Here is a 20,024-nt window from a genome sequence, read left to right as displayed (position 1 = left end):
TTTTTTGAGATGGCATCTTGTTCTGTTGCCCAGGCTGGAGTACAGTGGCGCCATCTTGGCTCACTGTAAGCTCTGCCTTCCAGGTTGAAGCGATTCTCCTGCCTTAGCCTCCTGAGTAGCTGGGACTACAAGTGCATGCCACTGTGCCTGGCTAAATTTTTGTACTTTTGGTAGAGACAGGGTTTCACTGTGTTAGCTAGGATGGTCTCTATATTCTGACCTCATGATCCACCCACCTCAGCCTCCCAAAGTGCTGGGATTACAGGCTGAGCCATTGTGCCCCGCCTTGTTTATTATGCTTTATGTTACTGTATTCCTCTTTAGGTATAAAGACCGTTAAGAAAAACTTGCTGTTGAAATCTACTTCAAAAAACTTTTTAGCTAAAGACTACCCTAAAGAACTGCTCTAAAAACTAAAGAACCTCTTAGTCATCATTCATGCTTCTATGTGAATTTATGCCACGGCTTTACCTTTGCCAGTGCCATTTGCATTTTGATGAAAGTGCAGAAATAAAGTCTACACACCTTTGCCAATGAATTCCAGGAATCTTTGAGCAGGAAGGAACATTATTTGTCGGGTAATAGAATCTTGATGCTTCTATAATTATACCACTTGGGAAGTGCTGTTGTCTGGATGTTTGTGTCTACCCAAACTTTATATGGTTAAACACTAATTCCAAAGGTGATGGTATTAGTGTGGGGTCTTTGGGAAATGATCAGTAATGAGAGTGGAGCCCTTATGGATGGAATCAGTGCTCCTATAAAAGAGACCTAGGGGCCAGGCATGGTGGTGCATGCCTGTAATCCCAGAACTTTGAGAGGCCATGTTGGGTGGATCACCTGAGATCAGGAGTTCAAGACCAGCCTGGCCAACAGCATGGTGAAATCCCGTCTCTACTAAAAACACAAAATTAGTTGGGTGTGGTGGTGCATGCCTGTAATCCCAACTACTCGGGGGGCTGAGGCTGGAGAATCACTTGAATCTGGGAGGCAGAGGTTGCAGTGACCTGAGTTTGTGCCATTGTACTCCAGTCTGGGCAACAAGAGTGAAACGCTGTCTCCAAAATAAATAAATAAATAAATAAATAAATAAATAAATAAATAATAAAATAAAAGAAGCCTATGGAGCTTCTACTATGTGAGGGCAAAATGAAAAGGCACCACCTCTGAAGAGGGCCCTCACCAGACACGGAATCTGCTAGTGCCTTAACCTTGAACTTCCAACCCTGAAAACTATGAGAAATAAATTTCAGTTGTTTGTAAGCCACCCAATCTATGATATTTCCTCATAGCATCTGGAATGGACTAAGACAGGAAGCTTTCTCTCCTCTGAGAGTTATTGGATACATTGTTTCTTAAGACCAATCTACTGAAGTGAGTTTGTATATGAATAAAGATCCCCTCTGAAAGTAATTTGGAAAGCTCGTTCTCTATTTAGCAGCAGCGTCATTTGTAAAGAAGCTTCTAGTACTAACACTTTATTTGAGAACTTTCAGTAAGCAGAAATACAAAAGAGAAAAAGTTTGGAAGACTGGAAATGTTTACAGTAACAACTTCCAAGGGATGTCAACAAAGCAAAAAAGAAGTGAAATAAACTTGGAGCTTACTTTTGTTTAAATTGAAATTCCCACATACATTAGTTCAAGTGATATTAAGTTTGAGGTACTTGTCAACATTACTACACATTCTGATTTGGTGCTATGTTCCTTATGAAAACCAGAGCTGATTAGTATCCTTAACCATCACAACTGCAAGCTGAAACATTCTAAATTATGTACATAGGTTTTTATCTTGGTACTTGGCAGATTGCTTGTGTAAAACTAATTCTTTAAATCCTTTAAATATTTTTTTATTAATTTATGATAAGTAAACTAGTCTTTGTGAATTAACTAAAAAGCAGAGATAAGGAAGTTTTAATTAGTTAAGGATTTCCTGCTTGCCATGTACTATTTTTGGGAGCTTAGCTAAGAATATATTTTGATAATGACTACAAAACAGAAGAGTTATGTAGCTCTTCATGAATTATGATCTAGGCTATCATAGTATCCGAAAGATTAGCACTTGTTAGTGTCAATAAACTTGCCCAACTTTACACAACTGTAGCACTCTGATTGAAACCAAGTCCTGGGTCTGTACATTTATGTCACCAGGTCTAGTAGTAAAGAGAAGCATCAGTATTCTATTTATATAATATTGCGGCATTCAATTCTTCCCTTTCATAACTGTCTTCTCTCATATGTTTTTATTGTTTAATCATTATGTGTCAGTCAGTCAGAGTCATGTCTGTTTAATTCACAACTGTTCACATACTGTCAAGTGAATATTATTTGGCCATAGCATGTTTTCAATAAAATTATTAAATTCATGAGTAATCAAAAAATACTTGTATCATGAAGACAAAAATGAAGTGGCAGCAGTTAAATAAACCATTCACATGAAAATAAACCTAAGCAAGACCTACGATGTTCTTTTAACATGTTTGAACTATTTTGAGCTATAATTATTTATGTGTTATGTCAACTTAATATAAATATTACTGCTAATAAACATTATTAAATAAATGATAGAATTTATCTAAATCAACTTTTTATTTAGTGTTCCTTTTGTTTATACCATTATTTCCTAGACTTTACTGCATTTTTCTCATTATAAAAATTAATTTTAATTTTTAATGATAAATGTTCATTTGCAGTTTTTATTAATCAGAGTTTTATTTTAACATTTCCCCAAAAGCATAAAACAGTTTTACCATTGCTCCAAGTTTATGTCATTTAAAATAATATTATCTATACAAGTTGCATCATTTTGATTGCATTAGTCAGATCTGATTACATTAACTATGTTTAAAAACTACATTGTAACAGTCATGAGATCTATATGTGATTATAATAAAATATTTGTAACATAAAATTTACCATCTTAACCAATTGTTAAGTGTACAGTTCAGTATTGTTAAGTGCATTTGAATTGTTATTCAAGCAATTTTCATAACTCTTCATCTTGCAAAGAGGAAACTATCTCCATCACACAAAAACACCCTAATTTTTTCCTTTCTCACCTAATTCCTTATGGCAACCTCCATTCTTTCTGTCTCTATGAATTAGAGAGCTTTAGGTACCTCATATAAATACTGGAGTCCTGCAATATTTATCGTTTTGTAACTGGCTTATTTCACTTAACATAATGTCTTCAAGGTTCATCCATGTTGTAGCATATATTAAATTACCTTCCTTTTTAAGGTGGAATAATATTCCATTGTATGCGATACCACATTTTATTTACCCTTTCATCTATCAATGAACCCATGGATTGCTTCCACCTTTTGGCTGTTGTGAAAGTGCTGCTATGAACTAAGTGTGCAAATATCTCTACAAGACTATGCTTTCAATTCTTTTGGGTATTTACCCAGAAGTGGTATTGCTAGATCATATAGTAATTCTATTTTTAATTTTTCAGGGAGCATGGGATACCTTTTCCTAAAAATTATTATCTATAAATTTCTAAGTTTTCAGAACTTTTTATAAATGACTAGATACTGTAGTAGATGCTTGTGCAATGGTATACTGATTTGGAAATTTGCTTATCAAATGAAGGCAAGCATGTGAGTGGGTCCCAAGTCTGGGTCTGACCCCTACCTCCAGGGCTGGTTTTCCTTCAGTGTCAGAGCTCACCCCCATGTACTGACCACTAAACTCTGTACATACAGGTTGGCAGGTTTAGAATGAGAAGTTGACCCCTTTTGGTTAAACTCATTTTAATTCTTGCTAAATAGAAATCACTCACTTTATCTATGGTTCCTCTTCATTCTGCATTAAAGATACAAGCTCTCACTTAGTAGTGAAATGTAATATGAATCCCTTCTGGCTAGTCTTTGTACATGTTGTTCCTTCTTTGTGTGTTTGGATCTACTTCTAATATCATTTATTTACTGATTTTCTGAGAAATGTTCAGAGCTTACTATCACTTTCCCTATATTCTCTATGAACATATTAGATCTGTTTACATTATGATAAACATGCCATATTAGTACATAGTTTATGCTCTGATTACTTAAGTGTATAATAAATCAGCGTCATCTTTATTTATTATGTGTTTATTATGCGTGTAATTATACATGACATTGAGTTCAGCTCCCAGTTATCTGAAGTGTCCATGCTTTAACTCAAAGAGAAACTGCTCTTTCTTTCTCTTTTTGTTTTTTTCTTTTTTACTTTTCCCTCCCTCCTTCCCTCCCTTCCGTTCCCCTCCCCTTCCTTCCTTGTTCCTTTCTTTCTTTCTGTAAACCATGGTCTTTGTTCTTTTTCTGATGAAGCTTAAAGTTACTGTCATAGCATCAATGAACTTGATTCACATTTTAGTTTCAACCATATTTATTTCTATCCATTCCTTATATTAATTGATGAAGTAATTTGATACAGCTCAAGAAAATGAGCACAAGAAATTTGTAGCTCAAGAAATTTGTGCACAAATGACACAAATAAAGTAACTAAAACATTCATTCGTTCTCATTGTTATCACTCAGGTGTTGATGTAGCTAATGAAGTATAATCATAATTAATACTAATGGAGCAAATTTATTGTGCAAGCCTTGCATTTAGGATTAAACTGGAAAAATAAGTAACTGAAGACAATTTAGGTATTTGTTGAGATATCTAGAATTTTTGTTGTAAAGAGCTAATATATTTCCAAATATCAATTCATATATATGAGGCACATATTATTTTCTAGGCAACTCAACACCTGTGGCATTCACTATGTGAGAATATTGCTACCCTAAATACCAGATACTTATTTAATATGCAAATAATATGTAATGCATAAATATGTACTAGTGAATTTAACCCTATAATTAGTTTTTACCTGTGAAATATTTACTCTTTGTGTATCATATAAAATATTAAAAATGCCAATTTTTACTAAGTAACCAGTGAATACACTGTATATTAAAATTTAAAGTGAATGGTTGTATATCTGTTAAAGGAATAGAGTGAGTTTTAAAGACTAGGCAATATAAATTATTCTATTTCTTTTTAATCATTGAAGAAATCTAAAATTTTGAGTTTCATTTTCAGTAGGACCTATGTTGTTTTCCTCCTTGTTAGTACCACAATTTTTTTAAAATAATAATCTTAAAATTAAAACTCTTTTAATTAACCTTTTTAATTTTTACTCTAGTTTCTAATATGAAGCAATGTAATATTATTTTTGTTAATGGACCTTTTATTACAAGATGTTGCTTTCTTCATTGCTTATTCTCATTTCTTGCTGTTTTCTATCTCATTCTTTTTCCCCCTCTTCCAATATGATTTGCGAGTCAGAATTAATTCATTCTGTGCTCATTTAAGAAGGGGAGGATAGATAGGTTTGCCAAGAACTTTGGTTATTTTCTCTACAGTTTTGTCGTTCATTCTGTTATCAAATCTTATGCCTTGAAATCTGAGATATTATTATCTGTATTGCCCCCTTGACCAAAAACAGCCTTTGGCCATCCAGGAATGTTCTAATATTTATAGAGAACCCTCATTTTGAGGGGATTCCATTAAAAACTGAGATAAGAGGTTTTATATATATGTAATATGTATATAATGTATATTATATATAAAATCTCTTATCAAATATATATATCTATATGTATTTGTTCAAATTAGGCTTGTCATCTCTGGTGACTGAGTTACGGTTTTCAAAATGTGCTTTTAAAATTAGATATTCTTTTTTTTTTTTTTTGAGACAAGAGTTTCGTCCCATCGCCAGGTGCCAGGCTGGAGTGAAGTGGTGCAATCTAGCCACCGCCTCCCAGTTTCAAGCAATTCTCCTGCCTCAGCCTCCTGAGTATCTGGGACTACAGGTGCACGCCACCACGCCCAGCTAATTTTTTTTGTATTTTAGTAGAGACGGGGTTTCACCATGTTGGCAAGGATGGCCTTGATCTATTGACCTTGTGATCCACCAGCCTTGGCCTCCTAAAGTGCTGGGATTACAGGTGTGAGCCACCGCGCCTGGCCAAAATTAGATATTCTTTATATAAGTATTTTCCATTTATTCCCATAATTGCACACACACAAAATAATTTATTTTTAGGAAAAATACAGATTTACGAAACGTACCCAGTGAGCATCTACCTTAAAATTACAGCTTTCTCTCCCCCACCCAAATTCTCATACTTCTATCATCCAGATACTAACCAGGAATATTCTTAATTGGTTTCTGAGATCAGACCATATCAGGAACCTTCTGGGTGGGAAGGCCATAGACATCTTCTCATACTTCTTATCTTGCTACACTTTCTATTTTTCCATTGAATTGATGACTTTCTAACATTTTATGATTTAATTATTTATTTTGTTTATTGTTCCTTCTCTGGCTACTCATCGGTAGAATGCAAGCATCAGGAGGACAAGGTTATTTGCTATTTTTCTGAATGATGCATACCAAGCAGGTAGAGAGCCTAGTGGAGAGAAAACACTGAATATCTGTTGAAGAAATGGATAAATACATTTTGTGGCTAGAAAACAGCAAATGTAGTACCTATTTTGAACTAAATCTGTGCTTCAAAATGTATTTTTTTTTTTGGTTTGTCTTTATGCTACCTAATTTGAAGACTATTATTGTTAATGTATTGATAAGGCAGAAAACAGATTTTTCCACCAACTATACCAGCAGTTTCATGCATTCATGTTGTAGTTCTACGGACATTCCATGACATTCTATGTATTCCTTAACACTAGTAACAGAGTTCCGTAAATTAACAAATTGTATGTTCAGTGATAATTGATAACATTTGATACTTTCCATGGTGTTCTAATTGTAGATATCTTTGCCGTCTAGTTTGAAATATCTAATAAGCAATTGACTCTATTAAGACTTTAGTTGTAGCGGTCAACTTTTGTGAAAAGGTGAAAGGCAAGAATTGTATTTAAAAATGTCTTACAATTTTTAAAACCATTTATATATTTTGATATTTGTTTGTTTGTTTTTAGAAGCTCAGGGCTGAAACATAAGTCCATGAACATATAGTTCCCCATAAAGTGTCATAGGCCAATAGTCTGACCTAATATTTGCATTCAGCTGTTAAGGAAAGAGATTGCATTTCCTCTGATTATCTGGGCTGAGAGCAGTGTGTTGAGGTAAAAAGCCTCATTAAATAAGGCCATATTTCCTTGGGAAAGAGAAAACCATTGCTAATTCTACTATATAGTAGTCTTTACACAGCCAGTGTAATTATGGAGAAAGAATTCAGTAGGCTAAGGAAGAATAGTAATACCATATTATCAGATTTTCCTTTCAAAAAGAAATTCATAACAAAAAATAGTGCTACATTTGTTCAGAGAATTTGAATCCAAATTTTCTATGAATAAAATCATGATTTTATTGAAGGACTATGGAGCAATTGTTATAACTATGATTCAGAACAAATTATATATTACTTGTAGCAGCATATCAGATCCAGATTTTTAGTGTTAATTTTTAATTTTGGATTTTTTTCAGCTCTATTTAATGAGGAATTACTACTTGTAGTTTAATTTTGTTTTAAAGGACAATTAATTTCTGTTGACCCTGACTCATGGGGATGTACTGTTTCATAGTTATTTTTTGTCCTTCCCTGTCTACTAGAATAACGTTCTATGTTCATGGCTATTACTGTGTACACTCATGAGAAACACTCAAGTACACTCATTTGATACAAATAACTTTTTATAATTAACAAATCAGAAGTATGGGTCTGAGAAGACATCTATTCTCCTTTAGAAACTGATGTATTTATAAGCATATATGTTCACATATTTTTGCTGTTGTAGATTGAAAAACATGACAACTGTGTTTATGACCATCTGGAAGTTAGAGATGGAACCAGTGAAAATAGCCCATTGATAGGGCGTTTCTGTGGTCATGAGAAACCTGAAGATATAAGATCTACCTCCAATACTTTGTGGATGAAGTTTTTTTCGGATGGAACTGTGAACAAAGCAGGGTTTGCTGCTAACTTTTTTAAAGGTAATTTGAAATAATTTTCAAATGTGAGATTTTCTTTATCAAGGATAAATGTGGTGTTTAGCTTTCAGTTAGGGGAGAACTAGAGAAAGTTGGATTTAAAGTTGAGTATGAATAAGGATATTTTGGAGAGTTTTGATAGAAATGGTTATTAATAAAATACTAGAGTTTAGAATTGTAGCACAGGGTAGGAACTCCATTAGGACATTCAACCATCTGTTTTTTATGAAATAGTCAAAACAGCAAGTTCTAGGAAGGGTTATACAGACAGAAAGACAATATTTACAATTCAAATAACCAACCAAGAATTCATGAACAGAAGAAGGTTACTGACATGAAGTTTATCTATTTGTTTCCAGGCGTCAGCATTACTTTCTTTCAGACTAGTGTTCCCCAACATTGGAAATAATATGGCCTCCTTGCAGAATATTCTGATATCTAAAACGTCTTTTTGACAAATGATTATCTCTGATCAGCTTTGATTTTGAATTGCATAACTGCATTTCAGTTTATTCTTATGTCCCATATTTGGCTTGTATTGTGAGTTGGAAAGAAAGCAAATACTTTAGTGAAAATGTTAACACCACATGTGCATTTAGGAAATTAACAGACACGTTGTGTGTCACTGTAGAATACAATTTTTCTATGGGAAGAGAAAACAAAATTTTCCTCCATATTGATTTTTATATGATAAATGACATAGGATAGCATAAGTGATTCAATTGTATATGGCAGTACTTAGAGTTATGGATATGTAAATATTGCCATAATTTAAAGAAGAACAGTATAATGGATTTTCCCTGGGAGCTATTTTATTCATCATATGAATTGAAAGATAAGAAAACTTGGTACTTTTACTACAGGTATTAAAAGAATTCATTAAAATCTCCATTTATATGTTTGAAATTTTCTGTAGTTATATATTTCATAGAAAAATATGCTATCAAGCTTCTTTCATGTGATATTCATATATTTACTTATTAAAAATGTCTCACTGGTGCATAATTTCTTCAGAGAATGTTTACTATTTGTGTAATTATGGAGTATTCTGTCATATACATTTTTTAAAATAGTATATATTATATATATACTTTATGTATATTTTGTGTTTCAATATACAATTATACAGTACGTATATTAAAATATGGGGTTATCATATTTTCTGGAGCAAAATGTCTATATAAGAAACACAATATTTTAGATTTAAAGAGATCCAGTCAATTTCTAAGTTTTATATCTTTTAAATTTATATTCAGTACAGTCTATTTCTTAATAATGATATTTCTTTAAAGTATTTTTGCAGATATATCTATCAAGCTATAATGTAAAATCAGTGTTGCCAAAGCTATGCTTCTCAGTAAGTTTTTAAATTTCATTCTGAAAAAAAGTCTAGGCTTCATTATCCTCATTTGACTTCAAATTCAGAAAAACGCACACTGTATCTGAAATAAGGTGATCTTCAGTTGTCCCAGCTGTAGTTATCTAGGACTTCTCTGGGTTATTTGACAATGTTTAGGTGGCAGAAACATGAATTTTTTGTACATTATCCATCAGGGGTTTATGTGTTGTTCCTGCTCCTTTGTTGATGGAAGCAATGAATTGTTTCCATTTCATTTGGAACCATTAAGTGTGGTAGTTTTTTAGAAATATTTATACCCATATATATATGTATATAGGTATACATATACATATGTATGTTTGTATATGTATAGTTGTTCTGTGACTATGGCCATTTTCATAGAGGAAGATGAGTGTGCCAAACCTGACCGTGGAGGCTGCGAGCAGCGATGTCTGAATACCCTGGGCAGTTACCAGTGCACCTGTGAGCCCGGCTATGAGCTGGGCCCTGACAGGAGGAGCTGTGAAGGTATGGCTGCACTCCTTTCTGGACCTCCACCCTCCACAGCTTTTTATTTCTTTCTTACATTCTCATTCTCTCTCTGTCTTCCCGTTTCCTTCCCTTTTTCCTATAGCGACCTCTTTTCTCAATTAGTAAGACACAATTCATAGTCACAGCTGACGTGAAACCTTACCTGGGTTCATGTTATGGAGTCAGCCCTTTCCTCCTTTGATTACCATATTAGTCCATCCTCATGCTGCTTATACAGACATATTAGCATATTTATTATGCTAATAAAGACATACATAAGATTTGGTAATTTATATTGGAGAGAGGTTTAATAGGATCACAGTTCCACATAGCTGAGGAGGCCTTACAATCATGGAAAAGACTAAGGAAGAGTAAGGGTGCGTCCTATATGGCGGCGGGCCAGAGAGTGTGTGCATGGGAACTCCCCTTTATAAAACCATCAGATCTCTTAAGACTTTCTCATTACCATGAGAACAGCATGGAAAAGACCTACCCAGTGATTCAGGTAGCTCCTCCCTGGTCCCTCCCATGACATGTGAGAATTATGGGAGCTGCAATTCAAGATGAGATTTGGGTGGAGACATAGCCAAACCATTTCATACAAAAACGCATATATAAATAAATTTATCTATATCTGTTTCTATCTAGATTCATCAATGCCTAGATCTACATCTAGACCTAGATTTATATCCATCCTTCCATTCATCCATCCATCCATCCACAGGCCATTGTGTTTGTATATATTAATATATCTATAACTATCTCTGTCTTGATCTAGATTTTTATTTATCTATCCATCCTACCATCATTCATTCATCCATCTGTCATATCAGACCTCTCTGTATGTTAATATATCTAGATCTATTTCTGTCTCTATGTAGATCTAGATCTTTATCCATCTGTCTATCTATTCATCCTTCCATTTCTCCATCTATTCATCTGTCCATCCACCATTTGTTTTATCTTCTTCTTAGCATAGTCTATGGATATGTCTCCCTTATTAAAATGAGAAGTCTTGAGTCAGAGTCATCTTTGTATCTGTAACATCTAGCACAGTCAGACATAAAGCAGGAGATCAATATGTGTTTTATGAATAAATGATTGATTTTTAAAGACAGTTTTGTCACGGTGATCTGCATTTCCTCTTTACATTCTAAGATGACGTTTCTTGTACAATGTTTTGTTACCATTGCCTATTATCTCTTCCTTCAGATTTTAAAGTTCACTCATTTTTATTTTCCCTGCCTCTATCTTATTACAGCACCCATACCTCTATTACAGCAGAATGAATTGGAAGACCTTTTTTCCTCGAGCCTATTCCTCCTTTATTCCTCTTTTAAAATTTCTGCAAAATTCATCTTCATAGAATGTGTAGCAGTTTACCGTTATTTATATTTATGTATTTATTGGTTTACTGTTGGTATCTCCCACCAAAATGTTAGTCCTCTGAAAATGAGCACCTGTTCTCTACTGTACCTATAATAGAGGATATAATAAGTGGCAAAAGGGAAATAATTATTTGCTTAATGCACACACCCCTGCTGACCTATTTAGCAAAAATAAGAGACCCCCTGTTTTTTCTTAAAAGTTTTTTGGCTTCCAGAAGTCTCCATACCACCTACTAAACTACTTATCTTCCCCTTTACTAGAATTAAAAAGTCCTAGTGATGAAGTGGTATATTTTTAACTTTTTTTTTTTGAGACCGATTTTCACTCGTTACCCAGGCTGGAGTTCAGTGGCGCATTCTCGGCTCATCGCAACCTCCGTCTCCTGGGTTCAAGCAATTCTCTTGCCTCAGCCTCCCGAGTAGCTGGGACTACAGGCATGTGCCACCATGCCCAGCTAATTTTTGTATTTTTTGTAGAGACGAGATTTCACCATGTTGGCAAGGACGGTCTCAATCTCTTGACCTCGTGATCCACCTGCCTCGGCCTCCCAAAGTGCTGGGGTTATAGACGTGAGCCACCGTGCTCGGCCTGAAGTGGTATATTTTTAAAAGAGGACGTTTTATATGAGACAATAAAAAAAAACAAGACTACTGTTTCTGTGTATTATTAGAAATAATTATAGTACTTTACCAAGAAAGTGGTAAAAGTGAATGCACAGGTAGTATTTGTATATATTCATAAATATTATGGAATATATGCATATGTCTTTGTGTTTATGCTATACTCATAAATATAGCATATATGTATATGTCTGTATGTCTTTGTGCACACACACATACACACAGGTGCACAAAGACAAAAAAGGGACCAGTTATTTTAGGGAACTCTTGAGTCCTTAAGAATTAGTTACAAATTGTATACAATGTATGTTCTTTTCACTCAACTTGCTTTTGGATACCATGATTTTGCTAATTATACTGTTGATAAGGAAGCGGGGAAATTTAAATAGAACCTTTTAAAAACAGATAATCATAGATATATTTGAAGAGAAAATCCGTATTTAAATGGGGCTTTTGAAATAACAAATATGTTCTATTTACCATAATTTAATTGTCTGCTAGCTCAGGTAATATAGAGTTACTTGTCTTGGAAAGAAGTTTGAGGAAATGAACAATTGACTTGGTTTTATTACATCAGCCTATACTGTGCTTTACATATATCTTTTCCTTAAATCTCTGAACATCCTTCTGAATTTTGACAAAAAAATATTGTTTTTTTCTTAATTCAGTAGTGGCCAAGACACTACAATATATTATTAGACCTAATTAAAAGATAAGAAAACTGAGACCCAGGCTTTTTCATTTATTTAAATTGCTCACCCTACTTTAAAGTGACTAAAATGTAGTACAGCGGTAAAATTCTTGGCTCCTAAGCTACAAAATAACACTTTTAAAACGAGACTTAATGACTACAATAGTTGTATAAAGACCAAGGTACAGAGACTGCCATTTCTGGATTTTGAAACCCAGAAGATGGTTGAAATTTAGAGCTGAGATATTTGGATCTTAATTAATGGACAGGTGCTAAGAAATAAGTGACTTTATGGAGAGAATTCATCTTTTACTTTTCTTTTCTTCTAGCTGCTTGTGGGGGACTTCTTACCAAACTTAACGGCACCATAACCACCCCAGGCTGGCCGAAGGAGTACCCTCCTAATAAAAACTGTGTGTGGCAAGTGATTGCACCAACCCAATACAGAATTTCTGTGAAGTTTGAGTTTTTTGAATTGGAAGGCAATGAGGTAAGTAAGCAATAACTATAATTTTTAAATCATGTTTTGAAACTCCCTTTAGGCGGCCGGGCACGGTGGCTCACGACTGTAATCCCAGCACTTTGGGAGGCAGAGGCGAGCCGATCATGAGGTCAAGATTGAGGTCATGGTGAAACCCTGTCTCTACTAAAAAAAAAAAAAAATTAGCCGGGCATGGTGGCGCGTACCTGTGATCCCAGCTACTCCGGAGGCTGAGGCAGGAGAATTGCTTGAACCTGGGAGGCGGAGGTTGCAGTGAGCTGAGATTGGCCACTGCACTCCAGCCTGACGCCTGGCAACAGAGCAAGACTCTGTCTCAAAAATAAAAAATAAAAAAAAGAAAGAAAGAAGAATGTAGTAAAATAGGATAGACATTGTATTCTTTCTTTGTCCTACTGCTCATTTCTGCAACTGCTTATGAATTTTGTTGGCATTGGATGATGGTTTAGTTTAGACTGTTTCTGGAAGATTGAAAATTACCTAGAGGAAGTTTTTATTTTCTGTATTTAATATTTACTATTTTCTTGATTTATTAAAGAACTATGGAGTATTTAGGGTCAGCTTCATGTCGCATAGACGTTTCTAGAAAAAATAAACCAAAATCCTCTGGCTGAGTCTTAATAAAAATATCATTTGGAAGAACCTGGCATATTTTACTTATGGAAATGGGCATATTTTCATTATATATGAAGCTTTCATTATAAATGCACTCATGGTTCATAAAAAAAGATTAATTTTCTAACCTCAACAAAAGATGTATTTAGCTAAAGTTATCTTTTTTTTTTTTTTAATACAAGCTATACCTTATTCTACTAAAGGTACAGTTTTTGTCAGGTGACCACATTTAAACAAGTGACATCATTTATTTGAAAATTCCTGTGTGCTACTGCATACACACACACATCAAATTCAAATGTAATGTCAAGCCTGAAATGGGAACTTTTAGAAGAATGTCCTTTGTGTCAACACTGGTTTAATTCCAGAGGAAAGCTTATAAACATTGGTTTTGTGTAATCTTCTTTACTTTCTCTTCTTTTTTTAACTTCCTTTGCATCCTTTCTCTGAACAACATTTTCGATGTTTATTAAATGAACATAATTTTATCCATCCATAAAATTACCTCACAAAAATTATTTTGTCTTTGATGTTTATCAGTTGGACACTTTTGTCTCTGATGTATACCACAGAACAGAAGCAATATTCGTGGGTTTTATGCCGTAATTTTGCTTTTGTGTGTTTATCTTTGCTTCTTCCTTTTTTTACTGCCTACTTTTCGTTCTTTCCTTTTTTTTTTTTTAGATGGAGTCTTGCTCCTTTGCCCAGGCTGGAGTGCAGTGGCGTGATCCTCCATCTCCCAGGTTCAAACAATTATCCCTGCCTCAGCCTTCCAAGTAGCTGGGATTACAGGCGCACACCACCACACTGGGCTAATTTTTGTGTTTTAATAGAGATGGGGCTTCACCATGTTGGCCAGGCTGGTCTTGAACTGCTGACCTCAAGTGATCTGCCCGCCTCAGCCTGCAAAAGTGCCTGGATTACAGGCATGAGCCACCGTGCTTGGCCTCTGATTACTTTTTTCGCTCTTAATTTAGCTTGTAGTAACCAAGGAAGTTTTAGGTTTTTACTAGTGGCTTTAAAGTAAAAAGTGGGAGCTGACTGATGTGTCCCCGTAAAGAAAACTAAGGTTTGAAATGTGGTGAACTTACATATTTCAAGGATTTGTAGAATCTCGGAACTCAGTGGGCCTTTTGAGCTTCTTTTTACATTATGCATAAGTTTTTAATGAGAAAGGCTGCAGTTTATCCTTTTAACATACTTTATCCACATGAAATATAATTTTCTGTTAACTAAAATTTGGAGAAACAGTGAAATAAAGAAAATAATTTTTATATTATTTTTAGAAGGGTTTTTTTTTAAGCTACGACTTTTGAAATGGGAATGTCCCACCAATTCTACAATTTGATATGAACTTAGTGTTGAATGAGATCTACTCCCATAGTTTTCCCTAAAGCTATGAGTGTGTTGGGTGTGACATTTTGATTCATTAATTGATAGATATTTTTAAGAAGTCTAGAGGTTTGCATTCAGGAGAAAGCAGGGTAGATGGTTTTATATAACTGAGGTGGTGTATTCTGAAAGCATTATTCTCATAGTTATGGTCAACATTCATAGAAGGGCTCTTTACAAGCTGTGTTAACATATCCCTGTTTAATTTATAATGGTGTTACTGTGTAGAAAAACTGTTAAGAAGTCTCTGTATTTTTGTGGTTTGGCATCTTAGCTATTTAAAATAAAAGGCCTGAGCAAAAACGTGACTTACGGAATAGTGGGTTAAGCTTAAAGCTTCATTATTTTCTTCATTATGTTGATATTCCAAAGGAAAGTCAATGACAAACCGTTCAGCCTTGGAAACATTCTTTTATATTATGTTGGAACTCTCCAAACAAAAATTGTAATTGTAACAAAGTTAGTAGAAAAATTATTTCATTTTCCCTAGCAGCATTTTGCTTATTTATCACCTAATTAATATCACAAGAACCAGTAATTTGAGTTGACATTTCAAAGCACAGATCATGCCCCAGGGTTCAATCATATGCATTGTTAAACCTTGCTAATTACACATTTATGTAATAAGGTCATTCATGCAAGATGTGTTCTTGAACATGTGCCCTGCTGGAACTTTAGAAAAGTGTATTATGGAAACATCTGTTAGTGGCCATAAAATGGCTTAAAAATACCTGGCACTCATTTAGCTTCTTCCATTTTGGTGGTGTTAGTAGATTACATATAAATCAGAATGAGGCTATCTTATTTTAGTATAAACTCCTACCTCCTTTGCACTGAATAGAGTTCCTAAGTGTTTGCAGTCCTGCAACAATCCTACAGAGTAACTTCACAGCACTCAGCAACAAAAATAAATTAAGAAATATCAATCCTTCAATAAGTTTAACAGACAAATAATCTTTTTATTATACATCAAGTATCCATCTTTCTCTTTTAGAGTTACCAATGGTGCTGTTCTCTTTAGAATATGGTGTTTCTGGGGAACAGCACTGGACTAAGCCAAACTCCATGTTGTTAACCACCACATTGCCACGTATGACGAGCATAATTTTGGACAAGCTATATAAAAATTTCTGAACTTCAGTTTTCCCATCTCTACAATGGGAAGGGCTATTTCTTTTGCTAGTAGTTGTTTCACAGGCTAAATGTACCAATTTCATGTAATTGTTGTCAGTATTAAATAAGACAGCACATGACAATTATATTCACAGTTCCTAGTGAAAATTTAAAATATGTTTTAAAAAAGATAGCAACTGTTGCTCTTCTTCTATCAGCACCATCATTTTAAAATATATTAATTTCGGTTCTCTTTATCTTTTTGTGTTTTTTGAAAAAGATTTATGCTATGAATATACACAAACATTCATATATTTGTATATGAAATATATGATACATATATTTATATAAATATATGTAATATATAAATATCATATATTTCACATACAAATATATGCATGTTAAAATATTTGATACATATATTTATATAAATATATATAATATATAAATATCATATGTTTCATATGCAAATATATGCGTGTTTGTGTATATCCATAGCATAAGTCTTTGTGTTTGGAAAATGTAGTCTCATTTTAACAACACTTGTATAAACCTTGAAGATATTCAGAGCAAAATTCTCGAATCTGTCTTTCATGCCTTCTACCTCATAGTGGAATACATTTTCTTAAAACAAAACAAAAGAAAATAAAACAAAACAAAAAACAGAATCTCACTCTATTGCCCAGGCTGAAGTGCAGTGTCATGATCACAGCTCACACCAGCCTCAACCTGCCAGGCTCAACCTCAGCTTCCCAAGTAGCTAGGACTATGGACACAAGCTACCACACGTGGCTAATTGTTATAGTTTTTGTAGAGATAGGTTTTTGCCATGTTACCCAGGCTGGTCTTGAACTCCTGAGCTGAAGTGATTTGCCTGCCTCTGCCTCTCCAAGTGCTAGGATTACAGGCCTAAGCCACCGTGTCCAGCCTGATTTTTTTCTTTACCTGTTAGTTCCGGTTAGACTACCATAAGAGTAAAATGGGAAAAACATGATACATTTTTCTAAGATAAATGTCAGTCATCTTGTACTCACAAGTCTGGCAACTGATAACAGCGTTTCTTTCTAGGTTTGCAAATATGATTATGTGGAGATCTGGAGTGGTCTTACCTCTGAGTCTAAATTGCATGGCAAATTCTGTGGTGCTGAAGTGCCTGAAGTGATCACATCCCAATTCAACAGTATGAGAATTGAATTCAAGTCTGACAATACTGTATCCAAGAAGGGCTTCAAAGCACAATTTTTCTCAGGTATGAATATTCACATGTTGTGTGTTTATATTACAGATTTTCAATGTGGATTGGATTAAATTGTATGTGATCTGTTTTTCATAGTTTTCTGTAAATGCAACTTGAAGGTAAGAAAAAGGCCTTACCACTTTCCATAGGTTTATTAATTTTTTACTTAAAATTAGGATATTAATAATAGGGGCCCTGATGTAATATTGCCTCCAAACAATTAGATCTTATATAAAATCTAATCAAATATTATAAAGGCTAGTGCAAATAATACAAAATAATTATAGTAATATTTTTACACATTGGCTTTACTCTATACAGGTGTATGAGAATAATGATAAAACAAATGGGCAGATTTTTCAAAATACTTTTTATTTGTATTTGGAAAATGTAGTCTCATTTTAGCAACACTTTTATATTCTTTTTATTTTGCAATGTATTTCTTCTTATTTTAATATATTTTCATTATTACTAGGCTAATTAAAATTGTGCTTTGCCTCATCATTATGGAAATGGTTGCAGTAAGAGACCTAGAAATATGGAAATTATAATTTCACTAAATATAATATATTGACAACTGTATTTAATGCTTTGCACTTTTGTATTTGGAATTTAGTATTTAGTTTAAGCAACTCAAAGCAAAATTTCCTTTATAAAGAGCTGAAATTTTATAAAACTCCCCAGACTTTATAGAAATATATCAAAAACCAAGAAATTTTCATTTTTTCTCAATCAGAATTGTGCTTTATAAAAACATTATTTTGAAACTTTCCAAGTAGATAAAATTGTAATAAGCCTTAGTATAGCAATCTATTCTGTCTTCGCAACTAACAACCAATTTAAAGCAGCAAATTCCAATTATGTTTTAATATTAGATAATTTGGATTGAGTTAATTCAAAGGCCATTTATTCTGGTCCTCATGTGTTTAAAAATTAATGAGATTTACAATGTCCAGCCTTTGTTTGGGGTTTTCAGTGTAATTGAAGTTAATGGTTCACAAGCTTCATTGAGTTCCAAGTCATACAGAAAAGTGTCTCTAGAATACAATGGACCTTGGCTCCTGTGTCCTTATTCCCTTCTTTTTTCCCAGATTAAATAACATTTTATAAATGCTTCTCAGGTATTAATTTACAATTTATGCTATTCAAAGTACAGTTTAATACTTTAATGAAAATAAGACATTTTTTAGACTTCACTATTTTATTAATATTGTTTTTCTTTTTTTTTTTTTNCATGATCTCGGCTCACTGCAACCTCCACCTCCCGGGTTCAAGCAATTCTCCTGCTTCAGTCTCCCAAGTAGCTGGGACTACAGGCACACGCCACCATGCCCAGCTAATTTTTGTATTTTTAGTAGAGACTGGGTTTCACCATGTTGGCCAGGATGGTCTCGATTTCTTGATCCGCCCGCCTCGGCCTCCCAAAATGCTGGGATTACAGGAGTGAGAATATTATGTATTTTACCAGGTTTAAGTGATCCGGTGGTTAGGTAGAGATAAGGTCACTTATCGTAGAGCCATCTAAATGTTTATTTTAAAAATTGAAATTATGAAATAAATGAATTTTGTCATAATAATTAAAGTTACTAATGAGTACTGTGTTCACTATTTGGGTGATGGGTTCCATGGAAGCCCCAAGCCCCAACATTATGCAATATACCCAAGTAACAAACTTGCGTGCGCACCACATTAATCTAAAATGATATTTAAAAAGAAAGTATTCAGGATCCTTTTTATGTTACTTTCATCATATATTTAATTTTAAATTTTTTTAAAGAAAAGAAACATGCTACAAATACTGACTACAAAGTATGATTAAATTTAGTTACTCAGAAAATTTTAAATTCCCTTTCTGATACTTTTGGTCAGAAAAAAAAATTCCAAATCATAAAAACAGATTATTCGTGTCCTTAGAAACAGGACTGATGAAACATAAAATATGCTTCCTTAATTCTTTGTAATACACCTCTGAAGCTTTGTGCAGAAGATGCTGTTCTCCACCACATGAGCATATATGGTCTTTAACCTTTTATCTCTGTGGAACTGCGCTTTGTAAAATAACTGAGTACCTTTGTAGTACTTGAGCCAATAACAGCTAATTTCCTATAAATCATATTCATTGATGCAGTCATTTCAGAAAATCATCCATACTTTTATTTATCAGTGCACATATATATATAGATATGTAAATCAATTAACACGACAATATTTGGTTTTCAGAGAATCCAGTCTAGATTGTTTGCTGGAGTACAGTTAACTAAACTGAACAATGAAGTTCATGGAGAAATTAAACCCCAAAGTTTCATCTTATATTGTTATATTTATATATATTTATATGAGAGATGAGGCAGCTGAGGAGTTAAGTAATTGGCTCACTGTCACAGATCATTTATACATAGTATCTCTTGGTCCAAAGACCATTCTCTTAACTATAAGAACTGATCATGACCTTGGCAAATAGCATTAATTTTTTTTCTTATGACCTGGAAAACAATAGCAGATATAATTTTCACTTCTTTATTAGGTAATTGTTTTGAAAATCTAAGTCAATTAATATTAAGTGTACATTTTTGGGGTTCATTTTGTGAATCATTGAAAAGTCTTGGCTA

At 33.8% G+C, this 20,024-nt stretch overlaps 1 protein-coding gene across 2 annotated transcripts in view; it reads left to right on the top strand.

Moving 5' to 3' along the window:
- Positions 1 to 20,024, top strand: part of TLL1 (tolloid like 1) — a 239,333-nt gene that overhangs the window by 170,667 nt on the left and 48,642 nt on the right. For both annotated transcript variants that reach the window (XM_017525955.2, XM_037737571.1), the window contains 4 exons: positions 7,797 to 7,992; positions 9,731 to 9,856; positions 12,889 to 13,049; positions 17,247 to 17,427. In XM_017525955.2, coding sequence (XP_017381444.1) covers positions 7,797 to 7,992; positions 9,731 to 9,856; positions 12,889 to 13,049; positions 17,247 to 17,427 — 664 coding nt within the window. The remainder of the gene's footprint in view (positions 1 to 7,796; positions 7,993 to 9,730; positions 9,857 to 12,888; positions 13,050 to 17,246; positions 17,428 to 20,024) is intronic.

This window comes from Cebus imitator, unplaced genomic scaffold (genome assembly GCF_001604975.1).
Source record: "Cebus imitator isolate Cc_AM_T3 unplaced genomic scaffold, Cebus_imitator-1.0 Scaffold40, whole genome shotgun sequence".
NCBI lineage: Eukaryota > Metazoa > Chordata > Mammalia > Primates > Cebidae > Cebus > Cebus imitator.
This window is presented reverse-complemented; position numbering and strand designations above follow the sequence as displayed.